The following is a 19,685-nucleotide window of genomic DNA, read 5'->3' as shown; positions in this document are numbered from 1 at the left end:
AATTTCATATTGAGTTTGAGAGAGATGTAGTTAAGTCCGAAACTAGGGTCTTAAATTTAAACAAGGCCAATTATGTAGGTATAGGAGCGAATTGGCTAAGGTAGATTGGGAAATTAGATTTTAAAATATGATGGTAGATAAGCAATGGCGAACATTTAAAGAAATAATTCATAATTCCCAATGAATATATATAAACTTGAGGAATAAAAATTCCACGGGAAAAGTGATCCAACTGTGGCTAACTAGAGAAGTTAAGGATAGTATTAGATTAAAAGAAGAGGCTTACAATGTTACCAAAATGAGTCTGAGGATTGGGAGGGTTTTAGAAATCAGCAAAGGTTAACTAAAAAATTGATAAAGAGGGAGAAAATTGAATGAGAGTAAACTAGCAAGAAATATAAAAACAGATTGTAAGAGCTTCTACAAGTATATAAAAAGGAAGAGATTAGCAAAAGTAAACGTGGGTTCCATAGAGGCAGAGACAGGAGAAATTATAATGGGGAATCAGGAAATGGCAGAGACGTTAAACAAATATTTTGTATCTGCCTTCATGGTAGAAGACACAAAAAATGTACCAGAAATAGTTGGGAACCAAGGGTCTAATGAGAGGGAGGAACTTAAAGTAATTAAGATTAGTAAAGAAAAAGTATTAGAAAAATTAAGGGACTAAAAGCCAATAAATCCCCTGGACCTGATGGCCTACATCCTAGGGTTCTACAAGAGAAGGCTGCAGAGATAGTGGATGCATTGGTTTTGATCTTCCAGAATTTCTTAGATTCTAGAATGGTCCCCATGGATTGGAAGGTAGCATAGGTAACCCCGCTATTCAAGAAAGGAGGGAGAGAGAAAACAGGGAACTATCGGCCAGTTAGCCTGACATCAGAAAATTCTAGAATCTAGTGTTAAGGACGTAGTAACAGGGCACTTAGAAAGTAATAATATGATTAGGTAGAATCAAACACGGTTTTATGAAAGGGAAATCATGTTTGACAAATCTATTAGAATTTTTTGAGGATGTAACTAGCAGGGTAGATAAAGGGGAACCAGTGGATGTAGTATAATTGGGATTTTCAAAAGGCATTTGATAAGGTGCCACATAAAAGGTTGTTACACAAGATAAGGGCTCATGGGATTGGGGGTAATATATTAGCATGGATAGAGGATTGGTTAATGGACAGAAAACAGAAAGTAGGGATAAATGGGTCATTCTCAGGTTGGCAGGCTGTAACTAGTGGGGTACCGCAAGGATCGGTGCTTGGGCCTCAGCTATTTACAATCTATATTAATGACTTAGATGAAGGACCAAGTGTAATGTATCTAAGTTTACTGATGATACAAAGCTAGGTGGGAAAGTAAGCAGTGAGGAGGGCGCAAAGAGTCTGCAAAGGGATATGGACAGGTTAAGTGAGTGGGCAAGAAGGTGGCAGATGGAGTATAATGTGGGGAAATGTGAGGTTATTCACTTAGGTAGGAAGAAAAGAAAAACAGAATATTTTTTAAATGGTGAGAAACTATTAAACGCTGGTGTTCAGAGAGACTTGGGTGTCCTCGTACACGAAACACAGAAAGTTAGCATGCAGGTACAGCAAGCAATAAGGAAGGCAAATGGTATGTTGGCCTTTATTGCAAGGGGTTTGGAGTACAATAGTAAGGATGTCTTGCTGCAATTGTACAGGGCTTTGAGACCACTCCTGGAGTACTGTGTACAGTTTTGATCTCCTTACCTAAGAAAGGATATACTTGCCTTAGAGGCAGTGCAATGAAGGTTCACTAGATTGATTCCTGGGATGAGAGGGTTGTCCTATGAGGAAAGATTGAGTAGAATGGGCCTATACTCTCCGGAGTTTAGAAGAATGAGAGGTGATTGAAACATGTAAGATTCTAAGAGGGCTTGACAGGGTAAATGCTGAGAGGATGTTTCCCCTGGCTGGAGAGTCAAGAACTAGGGGACATCATCTCAGGATAAGGAGTTGAACATTTGGACTGAGACGAAGAGGAATTTCTTCACTCAGAGGGTTGTGAATATTTGGAATTCTCTACCCCAGAGGGCTGTCGATGCTCAGTTGTTGACTATATTCAAGACTGAGATCGATAGATTTTTGGACTCAAGGGAATCAGGCGGGAATTTGGAGTTGAGGTCGAAGATCAGCCATGATCTTATTGAATGGCGGAGCAGGCTTGAGGGGCCATATGGCCTACTCCTGCTCCTATTTCTTATGTTTTAATGCTCTTAGATCAATTTAAATATTTTCTATACTCAAGAGAATACAAGTTTAATCTATGCAACCTGTCCTCATAATTTAAGTATCTTCTATACTCAAGGGAATACAAGCCTACTCTATGCAACCTGTCCTCATAATTTAACCCTTTTAGTCTCAGTATCATTCTGGTGAATCTGCATTGCACCCCCTCCAATGCCAATATATCCTTCCTGAGGTGAGATGCCTAGAACTGAATGCAGTACTCTAAATGGGGTCTAACCAGAAAGTTATATAACTGTAACATAATTTCCACCCCTTTGTATTCCAGCCCCTTGAGATAAAGGCCAACATTCCATTAGCCTTTTTAATTATTTTTTGTGCACTAGCTTTTAGTGATTTCTGTACTTGGACCCCTAAATCTCTCTGCTCCTCCAAAGTTCCTAGCTTCTCAGCATTTAGAAAATACTTTGATCTATATTTCTTAGGTCCAAAGTGGATGACCTCTCACTTCCCCACATTGAACTCCATCTACCAGTTTTGCCCACTCATTTAATTTATCAATGTCCCTTTGCAACTTTCTGCTCCCATCTACACTACTTACTGACCACCTAACTTAGTGTCATCAGGAAACTTGAATTTACGGCTCTCTATTCCTTCATCTAACTCGTTTATAAATATAGCCAAAAGCTGAGGCCCCAGTACAGATCCCTGGGGGACACCACTAGTCACATCCTGCCAATTTGAGTACATACCCATTATCCCTGTCTCCTACCTCCTAACCAATTCCCTACCCATGTCAATGGATTACCTCCAATTCTATGCACTTTCATTTTTATTAACAGTCTTTTGTGTGGAACCTTATCGAATGCTTTCTGGAAGTCCATATAAATAACATCCGTAGACACTCCCTTATTTACCACTTTAGTTACATCCTCAAAAAATTCAACTAGGTTTGTGAGTCATGACTTATTCTTTACAGATCCATGTTGACTCTCTCTGATCAGTTCATATTTGTCCAGGTGCTCAGTCACTCTGTCCCTAATAACAGATTCTAGTAACTTCCCACAACATACGTTCGACCAATAGGCCTATAATTTCCTCGTTTACCTCTCCTACCCTTCTTAAATAATGGACATTTCATTTATGTTAATTCGGTGAGCTGCCAGTGTGAAACGTGCTCCCTGTAGAATGCTTGCCGATCCAGGGGCGGGAAACCCTGCAGGGCGCGCAGTTTTTAAGTACTTTAAAGGGGAGGGGCAGAAGTGTCGGGCATGAAACGGAGCAGCAATTTTGAGCAGCAGGGAACATTTTTTTTGTAGCAAGGAGATTAAATAGTGGAAGACACAAGCGACTGCAGTAACAATTAGTGTCAAACCCATTTCTGGCCTCCCCTCACAGCAGCTAAGGATCCATTTAAAGAACGGTCAAAATGGATGCCTGCCGACTTCTACAGTCCATGTTTGGAGGGTGGTAGCAGGAGCCGGTGGTCACAACAAGGCCAGAGATGAAAATAGTGTCGGGGGTTGTAACTAACTCACTTGACCCTGTTTGCATTTATTGATGAGGCCCCTTGTTTCCACCAGGGATTCCAATCTGCCCAAAAATTGGAACGGGAAGAAAACTGGCAGTAAGTTGGCCCTTTAACGCTGCCCGCCAATCTGGTCCTGCTTGCGCCCCATTTTTAGGCAAGGGGGGGGGTAGCGACTTGAAAAATTCCCCCCATCATCTGTGCAAATGGCAGATCTCCAGAGATTTAGAAACAGTCCCATTCATGATTTATGAATTCTGCCCTTGTTGTGTAGCAAGTGACGTTTTCAATCGCCATCCGATATTTCTGAAAAAATAATTATAATTAAACTGGAACATTCAGCACAGCAGGCCTGCAGAAAGTAGTCGTTTCCAGGCTGAAATTGATAGGGAGCAGCAGCTGAGGCAGTTATCGATCTGTCCAGGGATGCAAGGCCAGTCTATTACTGCTCACGGCCCAGGCCCAGGAGGATAGAAATTAAATGATTTTCCCTTAATCCTCTTCCCACTGAGTACTGCGCAGATACCAAGGGGTGTGGCATCTCCGGACTCTGTTCTATTTTTTTGTAAGACAAGGTGACGTTGACATGTATCTTCTGTCACTGTTGGAAGGGATGGGGGGGGGGAAGTCATGACTTTTATTAACCCTGAGTCATCATTCAAAGACTGGCACCTCTGGGGATTCAAAGCCCCTCGAGAGATAGTGGAGCTCAGTGTCAGCAAATGGCACCAGCTCTGGACTGTGTGAATTGGGACACGAGGCGCATAGTCTGAGCACAAATTTATATGAGCTACCTGAGGGATTTGCTGATCCTTTTTGTCACAAACTGCAAGGATATCCTGATCAAAGGCTACTAGTTAAGCTTAAAGTGGTGGGGATTCAGAGCAAATCTTCAGGATAAGGAGATCTACTCATGGAGGCAGAGGGAATGGCCGAGGTACAAAATAAGCACTTTCCATCTGTCTTTATCAAGGAAGAAGATGCTGACAGAGTCTCAGTAAAGGAAGATATAGATGAGATACTGGATGGGCTAAAAATTGTAATAATCGCAGTGTTTTTTCCTTGTTGGAAAGCCTCACCATTACACGTCGTGCCATCTAGTGAGAAGCAACTCCGTTTTGAGAAAGTTGAGTGACTGACAGCCCTGATTCAAAATTGTGATGAATTATCAGAGAGTCGAGCACTCGATTTATTGTGGTTAATTTTTATTTGCTGTAGAGCTTCTGCATTGTTATATGTATTTATGCTAAGCAAGTATTCTCAATAAGACTGAAAAATATAAGCCTAGAAATTACTTTTGGCATAATTAGAGGATGAAAGCTTCACATGTTCGGATGACATTCTTCTGTTGGCTGTTGTATCTGAGGTGTTTGTTTAACTGTTTAAAATAAATGGGTTAATGTCGTATGCGGCATTCCCCAGCTCAGATCACCAATGTTCACACACAAAGTGGCGCAGGAGCTGGGATTGTTCTCCTTAGAGCAGAGAAGGGGAGATTTAATAGAGGTGTTCAAAATGATGAGGAGGTTTGGTTGAGTAGATAGGGAGAAACTGTTTCCACTGGCAAGACAGTCAGTAACCAGATGACACAGATTTAAGATAGTTGGCAGGGGGAAGATTAGGAGAATTTCTTTTATGCGTTGAGTTATTATGATCTGGAATGCACTGCCTGAAAGGGTGATGGAAGCAGATTCAATAGTAACTTTCAAAAGGGAATTGGATAAATACTTAAAAAGCTAAAAATTTGCAAGGCTATGGAGAAAGAGCGGGGGAGTGGGACTAATTGGATAGCTCTTTCACAGAGCCGGCACAGGCACGATGGGCCAAATGGCCTCCTTCTGTGCTATTTGATTCTGTGATTCTAGGAGCCTGCCACTTCCATGTTAATGGGACCCCCCTCCCCCGAACCCACAAATTGCGGCGGGTTCAGCAGTGGGGGCACTTACAGCGGGAAGGTCTGTACAGGCCTGTACTGTTAAAATCACACCGCTGGCTCCCGTGGGCAGGCTAATGTCTACGTCCATAATAAAATAGCAGCATTAAACCATCCTGCCTGCCATTTTATTCTAGACATGGACTTTCAGCAATGTGATTTACCTACTGAGATGTGGAATGAAACCCACCCTGTAATATTATATACGACATCAGTTCTCCCAGTGAAGTAGATTCTCTTTCTCGCTGTGCAATCCTACACTGATTTACTCGCAGTTATTTGCTTAGCTGATTTCCTCCTTTGTCTGGCGATTATTCATATTTCATCCTCTTGGCAGATCGTGCCCATCCTTTGAGTACAGTCCAGTAAAAGGCAATGCCAATCAGGCAAAAGGCGGTCACTGTGTAGATATACTCAGCATGGAGAGGGAAAGGCGTACCACAAATGGGGTACCACTCTGCCCCATCCGGCGGGGGCTTGGCTTCGGGCAGGCAGTGCCAGTCAAACGTCCCCTCATCGTAGGCAGCAGCGCAGAGGTATGCGCTCCTGTACAGGGTCTGCCCCAGTGGAGACATCAGAGCTTTGGATTCGTTGCAGGGGCCAATGGTTTCATGGACTCCGACAGAAACCTGCTGCTCCGGTTTGGCATAGGCGACGAGGAAGATGAAGAAGAGGTAGTTGAAAAGGGTCCCCTGCCCTGCTTCATGCTGCAGCCAGGAAGCACCATCAGCTCTGTTCGGATTATCCCGGCTGTCATTCCGATCAGCCGTCCACACAATGAAAATGTAGATTGCTGATGATAAAAAAAAGGAAAATAAGCTAAATTTACAAAAGGAACAATTTGCTTTTATATAGTGCCTTTAATGTAAGAAAAACATTAAAGGAGCTTCACAGGAGCGTAATCAGATAAAAATGACACCGACCCAAAGAAGGAGATATTAGGAGGGGTGACCAAAAGCTTTGTCAAAGAGGCATGTTTTACGGAGGGCCTTAAAGAAGGAGAGAGAGGTGAGAGGCAGAGATTTAGGGAGGGAATTCCAGAACTTAGGGCCTTGACAGTTGAAAGCAAGGCCGCCATGGTGGTGCGATGGGAGTGGGGGATTCACAAGAGGCCAGAGTTGGAGGAGTGCAGAGTTCTCTGAGGGTTGTAGCGCTGGAGGAGGTTACAGAGATAGGGACGAGCGAGGCCGTGAAGGGATTTAAACACAAGGATTAGAATTTTAAATGTGAGGCGTTGGTGGATCGGCAGCTAATATAGGTCAGCAAGCACAGGGGTGATGGGTGAACGGGACTTGGTGCGAGTTAGGTTACATCAAGTTCACATCATGTAAAGAGCACAGCCTGATAAACAAAGACACAGAAAGGTGAAGGTGGAGTCCTGCACTAAGGCCCAAGGTTAGGACCCTTCCAGCTAGTCATTCCATTATTGTAGTCAATTCTCAGGAATTCACCTCAGGAAAGTCTCAGGTTCAATCCCTGGTCATTTAGCTGATCTGAGCCCTGTCTTTGCAATTGGCGATCGCTCCCCTGCCTGGGAAAGGGACAAATCAGGTCCTGAAATTCCATTGAGGTTCTCCCTTTCTCCCCCTGTAACTTTGGCAGGAGACAGATGGAACCCCAGAGACATTTGGGAGATCAGGAGAATCCCTGCGGAATTTCAGGGCCTTAATATTCCTTCTCCTGATTGCTTTTTAGGGAACCCCAGGAAATTGCACTGTTCCAGATCCTCAGAATTTTCATATCATGTAAAATTAAATTTAACTTATGTCCCAGTAGCTCTTTGATATCAACTAACCACATTATCCATCCTTTGCAGAACAATAGTTGCTTCATTTTGGAATCTCTGTCAGACAAATGCCAAAAACGCAAGCTAGTAGACACGAGCTAACTACTTGTGACTGCTTTTCCATCAGGGGTCTCCTACTAAGGCAGGCAATCGTCATCTCCAATGGACTATTGAGGCTTTGAACATCTGATCTGATTGTTGGCTGTATGTTCAGCACCTCCTATCAGAGATATATACCAGTCAGTTCATCAGTTCACATGTTTTAACCGTTTAAATCCAGGCCAGAACGTGATGGGACCTGGCAACCCATGCAAAATATAGATTCCCCGTTAAAATATGGATAAGAAAGTTCTTTAAGGACTATATTGTTATGTGGGATGCAAAAACAGTCAGTATATCAGTGAAAGTTGAGTACTGTGCCAATATCTAATCTGATCAATTTTTGCTCCTGTATAATCATGCTTCTTAATAAATCTACATTATTAGTTTTTATCCTGAGTAGAACGGTCTGTTTATTTTGGAGTTTTTTGCCAGTTTGGAGAAATCCTTACAAAATACATTGGCATTCTGTCGTTTTTCTAGTGCATAGCCCATTAATAGATGGGCTCACAATTCACCCTGCAGCAAAGCTATCCCAGTTACTTCAGATCTGAGGTCAAATTTTAACTCATAGGAAGTGCGAGCTTGTCCGTAGAAATTGACCTGCATTGAGAATGAGTAAAAGGTATTGGGAAGAAGCTCTAATTGTAAGGATGCCGAATGGAGAATTCCTATTGGAAATCTCACATTTGTGGATGTCAGATCACCTGCCAACACCTCGACCGGAAATTTCCTCAAAGCTGTTCCCGCTCTACTGTAACTTTGCCAGAAATGGGTTTTCCACCAGACTTCCGACGAAGTTACCGTGATGTAAGCAGGATCAGCTCCGAGGAAATTCCTAGCCTTACCATCTAGGCTGACACATGAGGAATGGTCTCTTGGATGAGATACCAGGGGGGATGATGGTGCCTACTGAACGGCGCTCCAGCAAGAGCCTTCAGGAGAGGTGGGAGAGAAGAATAAATGCATAAGAATAAACAAAGGAGCAACCTTTTAGTCTCTCTTAGACTACAGTTCTCTTGTAGTTTGAGGTGTCAGCCGTGGCTCAGTGGTAGCACTCTCGCCTCTGAGTTAGAAGGATTGCGGGTTCAAGTCTCACTTCAGAGACTTAAGCACACAATCCTGGCTGACACTCCAGTGCTGCACTGTCTGAGGTGCCGTCTTTTGGATGAGACAATAAATCGAGGCCCTGCCTGTCCTCTCAGGTGGATGTAAAAGGTCCCATGGCACCGTTCAAAGAAGAGCAGGGGAGTTCTCCTGGTGTCCTGGCCAATATTTATCTCCCAACCAACATCACTAAAACAGATTAACTGGTCATTATCACATTGCTGCGTATGGGAGCTTGCTGTTTTCAAATTGGTTGTCGTGTTTCCTACAATACAACAGTCACTACACTTCAAAGAGTACTTCATTGGTTGTAAAGCTCTTTGGGACATCGTGAGGTCGTAAAAGGCGCTATATAAATACAAGTTCTTTCTTTCGTTTCTCTTTGGCCAGCAACGGTCCTGATTTTGGTGGCGGAGTTGTGAGGTGAATGGGGCGGCTGTGCTGCCGCCAGCTGCATGGAGAACCAGCTCCAGATGTGTTTTCCCCACGCCAGCAGAGGCAGCTGAGTTGGTCCGACAGTGGCTGCCACCTCCACTTTGTCTGTCTGCAGGCAGGTGAATATTCAGCCCACCCTTACAGCCCACCCGCCCGGCCCTTCACACCGTTGGCCTGTACGTACCTTCCCAGCCAAGGAAGAGTCACAGCTCGTGACTTTTAAAACTGAACTAAAAAGCTTCTGAAATCTGCCCTCAAGTGTAAAACAGGTGATGTCTAGAGCACAGCAGCCAAGATGAACAGAGCCACTTCTACTTGTGGCGATTTTGTATAATGTAATGGCCAGCTGGGAGCAAACTGATAGCTTTCACTTGCTGTGTACTGTTCTTTTGCAATAGACCCCCACTTTGGTTCGTAATTCATACAATTCCAATGCACTGCTGATGAGACTGAGGTCTGTGAAGGGACATTAAGAGCATTTGGAAGTGGAGCTCTTATGAAAACATTAACTCTGATATTCCAATATTTCACCAACTTCTCGGCTGACTACTCAAATATTCAGCCAACTGATACTCATTTGCAGAGGAGCCCTATCTGCTGTGACAGCCGGCTCCTGGTTAACTCATTCCTCCTCACAATAAGTGCCCAACTTCTGCACAAATCCAGGATGCCGACGATTTGCAACATGTAGCCAAATATTCTTCCTCCCCCCCCCCCACCCCTCCACCAAGCCCGCTCCCCTGAGGACACTGACTAATACAAGTCCACAAGTGGTGCAGGCCCTCCCGTGTCTCACCCAAGGGCTCACTCTTGCTGCATCGCCCTGAACAGTGAGTCACAGGCTGTTTGAAGTGGGAGGCATTACATTGATGATCAATCCTGCCACCCAGGGATCCCTGAATTGTGATCAGGAGTGGAAACTTTAGCTAATATTTAGTCTTCTTAGCCATGAGACTAAATATAGCCGTGGACCCAGGACCTGAGACCTTAGATCAGTACTACACCAGGCAGCATATTTACCAAGTGAGCCATCAAGAGAACTTATAACTATGTATTCAAATGGCTAGCTGCTTAGTCACGTTTCAGGATTTTTTGATTGTTTCCCCTCAGAAAGGATTTGGAAAAAAAGTGTTAATTTTATTGTTAGCGTTTTTTAAGCAAAGTATATTCTCACAAGCTTAAAAAAGGCACCTAGACAAAAGGTGGTTAGAATGCTAAATAGAATTTGTTTATCCGCAGGGACTAAACAATCAGAAATTCATTTTGGTCCTTTAATCCCTGCCTATGAATATATGTGAGATAAAAAGGGAATGACAGGGACACAGGAAGAATTATATTGAAACAGGAACGCTGTGAGTCCAGCCAGATTTGCTAAAAGGAAAGCTCTGGTTTGTTGAGGTGAAGAGATTAGAAATGCTGGAGGACAGTTAGATGCCAAGTTATTTAAATTAAGGAGGATGACCCACTGATATGGGTTAGTGTGGCATGTTCTTTATTTTGTATTATTATGCAAAATTAAGTTGTATGGATTCAATTAAGTGAGTCTGGTTATAACACCTTACTGTGAAATAAAGCAACTTAGCGATTTGTATCTGGCCTCATCTCACCAAGTGTTTGGTCAGATTTGGGGAGGTTGAAGAAGCTTTTGTATGAAAGGCATGAATATCTGGTTCAGATTACATGGGGCTGCCCTCGGGTCACACTATTGTATGTAGAGATATATGACAATGTGAGTCACTGCCACAAAAGGAAGAGACTCAGAACATTTTTTGGGAGCAGCTGAAGTCCCTGAACACGAGAAGGTATCTTTACCAGATCCAAATTTCTAACACAACATCGGAATAGTCATCCAGTTCCTGACAGCACAATAATGGTTCTTTACAGTTGTCTGTCTACGGGTGCAGCAGATCAATAAGTCACGATCTGCAGCTTTCAGCAGTCTCTTAGATGGGTGAAAAGACGTCAGTAATGGATCTTTAGTGGTTCAGTGCTTTATTTATTATGGAGTTGGGTTGGTTTTTATATTTGCTCTGAAACTTTGCTGCTCTGTGTGGATCATTAAGTGAAAATTTGCCGCAGTTAGTTCATGATTTTTATCTCCGGTGAAGTTAATCATTAAGTAGACAGGCTGTGGGAAGCAAATCAATTCCAAAAATTGTCTGGTTTCTCAGACTTACCCAACTGCACCATCACGATATTCTCCGTGTGTATTTTATAAACGTCATGCGGAATGTGATACAAAGGCAAAAACTGAGTCACGACGGCCAATGGAAATGTAAAGATTCCAGCCAGGAAGACAACTGCCATCTCCTTGAAAATCCCGGATGACTCTGCTTTGGAGGCATTTCCAGTGATTGTTTTTCTGTGAGAAGAAACAGAAAAGAACGTTCAACATTAAAGGAGTGTAGGTCAGGTTGCCAACTCTGTTTGGGTGTAATCCTGGAGGTTTCATCAATTGGCCTCCCATCTTGAACCACTCCACCCCCACACTCCCACCACTGGTCCATCCTCCAGGCGCACTGTCTTCCCACGGCAATTGGGAAGGGAACAGACTCTTTATTACCCAATTGGATTAATCCTGACTGTTAGTGAATCAGCCTTTTTTCCCCATCACCAATATTTTTATAACTAATAAATGAGGTGTTCAAAGAAAATGAAAAAAACACAATTTTGTTTAATGTCCCAATGCCCGGGTTGCTTGCAGCGGTGTCCTGGAGATTAATCTTCAATTCCTGAAAACTCCAGGACAATCCTGGAGGGTTGGCAACCCTAAATGTGGGGCAAAGTGCACTTTCTGATGAGCTACCTACTGTCTGCGAGAACCACCAGCGGCTCGGAGTCTCTGAGAAAAATTATTTGGTGATTTGTTTTTAATATTGTTTGCTGAAAAAGAAAGGCCAGAAGACCATTGTGTTATTTATCATCACGATGATGTCATATGCAAGCGATGTAATATCCGAAAGTGACCTTCTCCCCATTTCTCCCGTCTCTCCTGCATACACTGACTCTTTCTGGGTCACAGTTCCACAGACACCAGCAACCCTCTGCTACCTCATTCAAGTAGCCATTCTTCATAGAGCTGGAAGGCTATTCGACCATGGGCACATGACAGTTGAGCCAAATTCTTTAATCACCCAATAAGTACAGGAGTCACTGAATAGCTGTCAGGATTTAAAATGCTGGCTGATTTCTCACTCCTAGCCCATGAGAGTGGAGGCCAATTAAAGAACCCCCAACTGTCAGCTTGTCTCAGATCTCAACATGATTAATGCCACCGTGTGTTTGTAAACAAACGAGAAAAGGTTTGTCAATTCGAGTTTTCACAAAGGTGGTTTAAAGCCTGCTACAGTTCAAATATGTGACTGAACCAATTCAACCAATCCTATTATCTCATATAAAGGAAAGGCTGCAAATGTTGGAAATCTGAAGTAAGAACAGAAAATGCTGGAAATAAACAGAAGGTCAATCAGCATCTGTCAGTTTATGACGTTTTGGGTGTGTACGCTACATCAGAGCTAAAGGCTGCGAGAAAGAACAATGATCTAATCCCGTAATCTATCCCATTAGTCTACTAATGCGATACTGCTATTGACCTTTCTTTATATTGTAATAATATTAACCTTTAGCTTTTGCTTGTTGAGCAGGGAAGTATACGTCAAATTAAAAGCAGTGACCACTTAACTGTTGAACTAAGGCTGACCCTAAAGCAATGGTCAGTTTAATCACTTCAGTAAACCTAATTAAAGACACGCCATTGCATATTGATTCATAAGTTTTAGAGAACTTTAATCATTTGATAACGAGTGTGAGAAAACAGTTAGTTCTGCAAAGGAAAATGTCTGGCCATACATCATCCTTTAATTGGTACCAATGATACTGAAACAAAGACAGACTTATAATTAAAGGTTTCACTTAGTAGAGTGAAACTATCGATAAGATAACAAAGTAAGAGAGTTATAGCGATCCCTTAAGCCCAATGGAAAAAGAGTTTAATCCCATCCCCGGGATTAACCGAATGAACCTTCTTTGTACTGCCTCGAGAGCAAGTATGTCTTTTCTTAAGTATGGACACCAAAACTGTATGCAGTATTCCAGGTGCGGTCTCACCAATACCTTATATAACTGCAGCAATACCTCCCTGTTTTTATATTCTATCCCCCTAGCAATAAAAGCCAACATTCAATTGGCCTTCTTGATCACCTGCTGCACCTGCATACTAACTTTTTGATTTTCTTGCACTTGGACCCCCAGATCCCTTTGTACTGTAGTACTTTCCAGTTTCTCACCATGAAGATAATAACTTGCTGTCTGATTTTTCCTGCCAAAGTGCATAACCTCACATTTTCCAATATTGTATTGCATCTGCCAAATCTCCACCCACTCACCCAGCCTGTCTATATCCCCTTGTAGGTTTGTTATGTCCTCCTCACTCTCTACTTTCCCTCCCATCTTTGTATCATCTGCAAACTTTGATATGTTACACTCGGTCCCCTCCTCCAAATCGTTAATATAGATTGTAAAGAGTTGGGGACCCAGCACCGACCCCTGCGGAACACCACTGGCTACTGGTTGCCAGTCCGAGAATGAACCCCCAGAGAAACAGTGTAAGGGGCCTTCTTTTATATAGCACCTTATCACATTTTTCAGAAATATCCCAAAGCATTTCACATTGAATGAGTTACTGTTGTTATGTGAAAGAAAAAAGAAAGAAATTTATACAGAGCCTTTCATGTCTTCAGAACATCCCAAAGCACTTAACAGTCAATAAAGTACTTTTCAAATGAAGTCACTGTTGTAATGTAGAGAAACATGGCAGCCAGTTTGCACACAGCAAGGTCCCATAAATAGCAATGAGATAAATGACCAGATAATCTGCTTTTGGTGGTGTTGGTTGAGGGATGAATGTTGGCCAGGACATCAGAAGAACTCCTCTGTTCCTCTTTAAATAGTGCCATGGGATTGTTTACGGCCGCCTGAGAGGGCAGACGAGACCTTGGTTTGATATCTCATCAAAAGATGGCACCTCTGACGGTGCAGCACTCCGCTGGAGTGTCAGCTTAGATTATGTTCTGGAGTGGGACTTGAATCCATAACCTTCTGACTCAGAGGCAAGCGTGTTAACACTGAGCCACTGTGGGTAAACATGACAGCTATTTTCACATAGCAAAATCTCACATAGATGAATAACCAGTTAATCTGATCTTGTTGAGGTAGGAATGCTGGCCAAGAGAACGTTTTTCTCTTCCTCAATTAGTGCCATGGGACCTTTACATCCACCTGAACTACTGGGACACACAGGGGGTAAAATTCGTCTTGGGCACATCGGCAGCCGGTTTTACACTCCGCCCGATTTTCTTTTCCAACGCGCTCGAAGGAAGTGCGGGTCAGAAAAAAGACTGGAATACCGTGGCCCTGATTCAACATTTTTTTATTCATTCTCGGGATGTGGACGTCGCTGGCGAGGCCAGCATTTATTGCCCATCCCTAGTTGCCCTTGAGAAGGTGGTGGTGGGCCTTCCTCTTGAACTGCTGCAGTCCGTGTGGTGAAGGTGCTTCCACAGTGCTGTTAGGTAGGAGGTTCCAAGATTTTTACCCAGCGACGATAAAAGAACGGCGATATATTTCCAAGTCGGGATGGGGTGTGACTTGGAGGTGGTGGTGTTCCAATGCGCCAACTGCCCTCATCCTTCCAAGTGGTGGAGGTCTTGCTCCTTTTGAGTGCAGCTCTTCCCTAGGAGCTTAAGTTTCTATCGGTGCTTACGTAGGCCCTGATATTTACGGGGAGGGAGCAGAGGTGCGTGTTTGCATCTGGGAAACCCAGAAATGCTGGGAACGTGGAGGTCCTGCCAAATTTAATGGCAGGACCTCACTAGTATTTTTTTACTCCCTTTCCCTTCCGGCAGCTGGCCAGGGACTGCTGGGAGACGGTCCCCGGCAATCGAGGCATGGTGGGGGGCTTGGAGCACTCCAGGCAGGAGGGAGGTAGTGAGGGAGAGATAGGGGAATAGTGGGGGGGGGGGGGGGGGCGGTCGTTAGATCGCGGGGAGGGAGGCAGATCGCAGCAGAAAATTTGCTTGAGGGGCCGGGGAGAAGCACAACTGCTCCTCCTGACCCACAAACTGTGCTGGAAAAGCACTTACCCACTGGATCCGGCATCCCTCGCCTCCCTTTAGTTGCTGGGTTTCCCGAGCCATGAGAAGCCCGGCCCACAGCCGTTAAGTTCAAATGGCTCACAAAATCTGAGGATCGGAGCCTTATTTAAATATTACAATGACGGACCCGCCTCTCCAGAGCGGGTTACTCAGGCACCCCCAAACCCGCCACGGTTAAACTGGAAGGAGGTCCGTTCATGGCGAGTTGGGATTGAGATTCCCATATTTATCAATTTAACCCCCGACCCACTCCTGCCTGTCGTGGGGGTGTTAAAAATGTCCGATGGTGCCAGCGCCTAAACCTCCAGAGGCGAATGGCACTCTCTTTAAAAAAAAGCAGCGGCTCAGGGAATTCAGTCCCGACCTTAGTTCAGCTGCATGCTGGGCAGTCATGCCAGTAAAAGTGCAATTATGAAAGTTCAGCACAAGAACCACTTTCTAATTCATATATGCTCCGTAAATGAAAATGCACTAAATTTATAATGAATCATCATGGGTGTGCTCGGGATGCATTTTGAGAAACTGAATTAGACTTTCAGACAGCACTGAACTCGCCTATAATTGCTGAAAGGGACTGCTAAAAATATCTGATCCTTCAGCAACATTGCTGAATTTCCGAAAGCTTTCACAAGATAGATTGATTATATGATGGAATGAATCATAAATGTCATGCATGCTGTCAGCACAGCTGCAGGCACAAAGCCTAATGAAAATAACAGGCAGCACAATACAATTGCCTGGTGTATACATCCATCTGCGAAATAAAAATTCCTGAGCTATAAATAGCAGAATTAACACATGAATTGCTCCCTTCAAAAGGGAACTCAGTCAACTCAACCGGCATTAGGAGTGGAGAGATAAGCTTATGAAAAAACACTAGCTGGGGAATGAGGGGGAAGGGGGTTAGTGTGCTTGGGATATCTCCTCTGATGTTAGTACTTGGGATTCATTCTGTTAGTCAACTGCCTGTATCGGTCTGATTGCTGCGTAGTTAAATGTTTAGCTGGTTGGCGGGAAAAAAACTGCAGCGGCCTCCATTTTGGTCATACTTAAGTTGTGGCTCAGTTGGCAGCACTCTCGCCTCTGAGTCAGATGGTTTGTGGGTTCAAGTCCCACTCCAGAGACTTGAGCACCAAATCTAGGCTGGCACTCCAGTGCAGTACTGAGGGAGTGCTGCACTGTCAGAGGTGTTGTCTTATGGCTGAGACGTCTGCCCTCTCAGGTGGATGTAAACATTCCCATGGAACTATTTGAAAAAGAGCAGGAGAGTTCTCTCTGGTGTCCTGGCCAATATTTATCCCTCAACCAACATCACCAAAACAAATTATCTGATCATTATCACATTGCTATTTGTGGGACCTTAGTGTGCGCAAAATGGCTACCACGTCTCCTACATTACAATGGTGATTACACTTCAAATAGTACTTCATTGGCCGTAAAGTGGTTTGGGATGTCTTGAGGTCGTGTAAAGTGCTATATAAATGTAATCTTTGTTTCTAGTGTACTGTCCTAGTAATATGATATAAAACCTTATTCACCTTTCCAAAGGCTTTGTCATGCTGCTTGTAGACCATTGATGATTTATCAACTATGAGCCCTAGGTCTCTCTCTTGATCTGTAACCTTTAGCAGATACTTACTCAAAATATTCAAGCAGGTTAGTGAGGCAGGTGCTCCCTTTCATAATGATATTCGCTAATAACTGACAAACCCTCCAGGTGATCTTCAATCACATCTCTTATACCATACAGCGTCTTCCCTATAACCAACGCAAAACTGATAGGCCTATAATTGCCAGTGACCGATTTCTTCCCATTCTTATATATTTGAATCATTGGAGGCTCACCCAGTCCATTGGAACTAGCCCGGATCACATAGAATATATGAGATAATGGGTCGCTTAATGCATCTCACATTTCCTTCTGCACACTGAGCTCATTGGTACCAGGTCATGCAGCATGAACAGCCTTGAATGCTTTAATTTCAGCTAAGGCCATTTCTGCAGTCACTTGTATTGAATCCATTTTAGCAGTGCCCCTGACCAGCTCTACTAGCACCTTGTCATCTTCAGTGAAGAAAAACATTACAAAGTATCTATTTAGCACCTCGGCCATATCCCCATCCTCATACCAACCTGTCCAGCTAAATTTCTCAAAGGATCTATGCAGTCTTATAATTGTTTTCTGGCTTGTGACTTAGCTGAAAACAAAAAGCTTTCCTATTGTTACTGCACCTGTCTACAATCAAGCAGTCCACTTGATCGGTAGCCCATCCATTGGCGTAAACATCCACTCCCTCCACCACGGTGGCTGCAGTGTAGTATCTACAGGATGCACTGCAGCAACTCACCAAGGCTTCTTCGACAGCACCTCTATCACCTAGAAGGACAAGGGCAGTAGACGCATGGGAACAACATCACCTGCACGTCCCCCTCCAGGTCACATACTTGGAAATATATCGCCGTTCCTTCATCATCGCTGGATGGAACTCCCTACCGAACAGCACTGTGGGAGTACCTTCACCCCACGCACTGCAGCGGTTCAAGAAGGTGGCTCACCATCATCTTCTCAAGGGCAACTGGGGATGGGCAATAAGTGCCAGCCTTGCTAGCGATGCCCATATCCCGAAAGCAAAAAAAAAATCCAAGTCCATACTCTTGACAATTATGGGCGCTAAATTGGGCCGTGTAGCACCCGTTGTTTTGGAGCTACACGACCTCTCCGCCAGACGCCATCTTGGTATAGGAGTTAGCACATGCACAAATACCGAATGCCAGAAGCATGTAAAGTAAGGAGAAAATGGATGCAATCAGTGGTGCAATGTTGATTTAAAGTGATAGACACCATTTTGGCACTTAACACTCAACTCAACGTACAATCTTAACCACGACCAACTGAACGTATCTTAGAGTGCCTGGCGGACCCCCACCAGTGCTATTTAAAGGGATCATGCAGGATTTACCAATTAGTGTCTGGATTATTGCTTCTGGCTGCCAAGACATTTGTAACTGTTTTTGGAGGTCTCCTATACTTGAATACTAGAACGAGGGGACATAGCCTAACAATTAGAGCCAGGACTTGCAAGAGTGGAGTTGCATTAGTACAAGCAAAGGGTGGGAGAAGTTTGGAACGCTCTTCTGCAAACTGCAGTTGATGCTAGTTCAATTGTGAATTCTAAATCTGAGATTGATAGATTTCTGTGAACCAAGGGTACTATGGGATATGGGGCTAAGTCGGGTATATGGAGTTAGGTCACAGGTCCACCATGATCTCACTGAATGGCGGAACAGGCTCGAGGGGCTAAATGCCATGGCCACTTGCTGCCTCCTGATATGCGCCATATTCTCCTGCAAGAAAGCGGGACGCGTGTGTCTGGGTGATGTGCCTGTCATGGTTGAATAGTTGCCAGTGTGTGTGGCCTGCGAGTTGTGGGTGGGCGGCTTGAAACAGTGGTAATGTGTAAGGGTGAGAGGAAGCTTCTGATTGGAAGAGTTGAGTACTGATGGAAAGAGTTTGTTGGTAGATGGGTGATGGGGGGTGTAGTGCGTGGTGCAGTGGATGGGGCTAGTGGTGCAGTTGGTAGTTAGTAGGAGACGCCACTTGACAGTTGACCTCACTCACCTTTACCACTCAAATCAAAGCAGTGAACTTCTTCCTGCATTGCATCCATGTTCATGATGCTGTGCGCCTGGCATTGACTTCGTCTCCCGCTGCCTCCCACTACCTTTTGAGTATATGTCTGGAGGGCCGCTTGCCACCACCTCCCCCCCCCACCACAGATATAGGATGTCCCTCCTTCTGTCCATCTCTTGTACCAAAGCCTCTAGTGCATCAGCAGAGAACCTTGGTGCATGCACTCTCGCAAGCCAGGTACAAACGCAGATCAGCAGATTGGTGAGGTCTGGCATGCAGATTGGAGGATGTGGGATTTAGTAGTGCGCAACCTTTATTCAATGTTTTACCACAACTCATCAGTTTGTAAACATAAGGACGGGAGCTGCATCTGTGTTTTGCATGTGTGATGTCAAACTCCGTGCAGACAGCAGACTGTTATTTTCAGCAAATAACAGGTACCAGCTACCTTTAAGAGATTTTTAAGAGACAGCCTGCCTTTAAGAGATTGGGGTTCCCCCTGCTGGTGGAAAGTGCAAATTGCATTGAATCCTCGTTCAACGCTGATTCGGAATGCTGCTTGATGGTAAGTCCTCAGGACTGTCGAAAGTCTTGTCCTGCCTGCGCAGGGGCCATTAGGTGCGGGGTAATAGTGGATCGTGCTACCCCCGCCCAATAATAGGCCCTAGCCAGTTTTTTTTTTTCCCCCATTATACCAAGGTAGGAAGTGTGGCAGAAATCCCGTTTACACTAGTGACTTTTTTAGGTAAGTTCCACAATGAACCTCTCTGCTTAGCCACATAGGCTTTGTTTTATCACATACCCTCCCTTTTT

At 44.1% G+C, this 19,685-nt stretch overlaps 1 protein-coding gene across 1 annotated transcript in view; it reads right to left on the bottom strand.

Annotated features, from left to right (window-relative positions):
- Nucleotides 1-4,929: 4,929 nt before the first annotated feature.
- LOC137342352 (uncharacterized) overlaps nucleotides 4,930-19,685 on the bottom strand; it is a 109,721-nt gene continuing 94,965 nt past the window's right edge. The window contains exons 5-6 of the mRNA XM_068006287.1: nucleotides 11,267-11,451; nucleotides 4,930-6,455 (exon numbers count right to left, since the gene is read on the bottom strand). Of these exons, the coding sequence (XP_067862388.1) occupies nucleotides 5,974-6,455; nucleotides 11,267-11,451 (667 nt within the window). The 3' untranslated portion in view covers nucleotides 4,930-5,973. The remainder of the gene's footprint in view (nucleotides 6,456-11,266; nucleotides 11,452-19,685) is intronic.

This window comes from Heptranchias perlo, chromosome 25 (genome assembly GCF_035084215.1).
Source record: "Heptranchias perlo isolate sHepPer1 chromosome 25, sHepPer1.hap1, whole genome shotgun sequence".
Lineage (NCBI taxonomy): Eukaryota > Metazoa > Chordata > Chondrichthyes > Hexanchiformes > Hexanchidae > Heptranchias > Heptranchias perlo.
The sequence above is the reverse complement of the archived record's forward strand: the minus strand, read 5'-3'. Positions and strand labels throughout refer to the sequence as shown.